This window comes from Babylonia areolata, chromosome 29 (assembly GCF_041734735.1).
Source record: "Babylonia areolata isolate BAREFJ2019XMU chromosome 29, ASM4173473v1, whole genome shotgun sequence".
In the NCBI taxonomy this organism is placed as follows: domain Eukaryota; kingdom Metazoa; phylum Mollusca; class Gastropoda; order Neogastropoda; family Buccinidae; genus Babylonia; species Babylonia areolata.
The window spans coordinates 11,581,580-11,584,079 of NC_134904.1; the positions used below are offsets into that span (position 1 = coordinate 11,581,580).

The 2,500-nt window shown below is 42.0% G+C and overlaps 1 protein-coding gene across 4 annotated transcripts in view; it reads left to right on the forward strand.

Annotated features, from left to right (window-relative positions):
- Nucleotides 1-2,500, forward strand: part of LOC143302344 (ras-related protein Rab-18-B-like) — a 20,325-nt gene that overhangs the window by 8,806 nt on the left and 9,019 nt on the right. For all 4 annotated transcript variants that reach the window (XM_076616978.1, XM_076616977.1, XM_076616980.1 and 1 more), the window contains one exon: nucleotides 1,194-1,530. In XM_076616978.1, the coding sequence (XP_076473093.1) occupies nucleotides 1,335-1,530 (196 nt within the window). In that variant the 5' untranslated portion in view covers nucleotides 1,194-1,334. The remainder of the gene's footprint in view (nucleotides 1-1,193; nucleotides 1,531-2,500) is intronic.

Here is a 2,500-nt window from a genome sequence, read left to right on the forward strand (position 1 = left end):
AAAAAAAGAAAAAAAGAAAAGAAAAAAAAGCTAGCAGGTCCAGAGCATCTGGGTTCCAGAAGGCAAAGGCAGAAAGGTTATTATTTTCTGGTGCCCCATGGAGGAATTGACACGTCACTTTCATACATCTTTCACACGTACCGTACAAACACAAAGAGTGATATCAAAAGCACCATAAAGGATCAGTGTGTGTGTGTGTGTGTGTGTGTGTGTGTGTGTGTGTGTGTGTGTGTGTGTGTGTGTGTGTGTGTGTAATTATGTGTGTGTGTGTGTGTGTGTGTGTGTACGTATGTGTGTGTGTGTGTGTGTGTGCGCGCGCGCGTCTGTGTGTGTGTGTGTGTGTGTGTGTGCTTGTCTGTGTGTGTGTGTGTGTGTGTGTGTGTGTGTGTGTGTGTGTGTGTGTGTGTGTGTGTGTGTGTGTGCGCGTGTGTGTTTGTTTTTCCCTACTAATCATCGGGGAAAATGTGATGTGAATGTTTGCATAGAAAAAAAAAGTAACTTTTTACCTGAAATGGCTTGTCTTTTGTTGTTGTTGTCATTGTCTTTTTTTTTTCTTTTTTTTTTTTTTCTTCTTTTTTTTTTTTTTTTTTTAAGCTGTTTTGGCCTTTGTTACTTCAATTCTTGTGTGTATCGGAACGGGGCTGGCAATTCTCTTTCTGTGTGGGCAGGGAGGGGGGGGGGGAATTACTCACCGACGGGACGTTTTATTCAAACGCTGTAAAGAGCCACTCACTCCCCTCTCTCTTCTTCATTCAGTCAGCAGGGCATGCGTCTCGACACTGACTGAAAGCCTATAGCACATCATCAGAGCCCACGATGCAAATGATTATTGCAACGTTCTCTTATTGCAAAACACACACACACACACACACACACACACACACACACGCACGCACGCACGCACGCACACACACACACACACACACACACACACACACACACACACACACACACACACTTTAACACCAATCTCTGGAATATGATACAATAGTTTTCTGGTTCCGTTTTTGAAAACCTTGCCCAACTGAACACGAAACAAGACAAGACAACACAAGACAAGACAAGGTAAGACAGAGATAAGATAAGACAAGACAAGGCAAGACAAGGCAAGACAAGGCAAGACAAGACAAGACAAGACAGAGACAAGACAAGACAAGACAAGACTAACCAATTTTCTTTTCAACCCCACACAGGATCAATCTACATGCAAAGCAACAAATATCTGACTGAGCTTGCTCCCTCAACCACGAAATGATTTCTCCTGATTTGCTGCTGCTGATGAAACCAACACCACCTCCTCACAACTGACATCGAACGAACGCGTGACAGTGACAATGGGGAACTTCGACCACACGGTGAAGATCATCTTCTTGGGAGACTTCAGCGTGAACAAAAAGGAGCTGCTCCGAGCACTGCGTGACCTGCCCGCGCGACCGGAAGTGAAGTGTCTGAATCCCGGAAACGGAATGCTGGAAATGCTCTTCCTCCGGAACGGGAAACGCGTCAGAGTCAAAATCAGCGAAACTGGAGGTGAGCGAAAAAGAATGAAAACTATTCATAAAAAAGGTAAATAAATGAATGAATGAATGAATGAATGAATAATCATATAAATTCTTTTCCTTCTTCTTTGGTCGTTGGCTGCACCTCCCATGTTCACAAGTACGTGCACGAGTGGGCTTTTACGTGTAAGACCGTTTTTACCCCGCCATGTAGGCAGCCATACTCCGTTTTCGTGGTTGTGCGTGCTGGGCATGTTCTTGTTTCCATAACCCAATAAATATTTAGATAAATAAATAAACAGATAGGTGAAAATAATAATAATAATGATAATAATAATGATGATGATAATAACAATGATAATGATAATAACATCAACAACAACAATAATGATAATAAAAACAAAAACAACCAGTACAAAAATTACTAGTACTGCTACTACTTCTTTTAAAAAAATCTTTTTTTAAAAAAGAAGAAAAGATGGTTACATGAAAAATATGCAATCCAGCAAAAATGGTAAGCAAGCAATTGTATTATATGGCATTGTATTGCAATGTCTTGCATTGTAATCCATTGTTGGGTTAGATTTGATTGGATTAAATTGGATTGGACTGGCTCGTATTAGTCTTTATCACAACATGGTTCTTTGTGTGGAAATCGGGCCACTCTTCCAGTGTTGACAGCGCGTCGCTATAATATCATGAAGCATCACCCATTTCGTTTCTTACCTGTAAGTGTTTGTAGCTTTCTTTCTTGTATTTTTTCCTCTCCAAGTGAGGTTTGTTTTTTCTACAGAATTTTCGCCAAGGACAATTAACCCTTTTGTTGCAGTGGATTTTTTCACGAGCGCGCTAAACAACCTATACATGCAACACACAGGAAACCGAGTTTATCGTTTCCTCTGAATGAATGACTAGCGTTTAGACCACCGCTCAAGGTCTAGTGGAGGTGGGGGGGGGGCGGGGGGGGGGGGGGAGACACTGGCGAGTGTGGGGTTCAAACC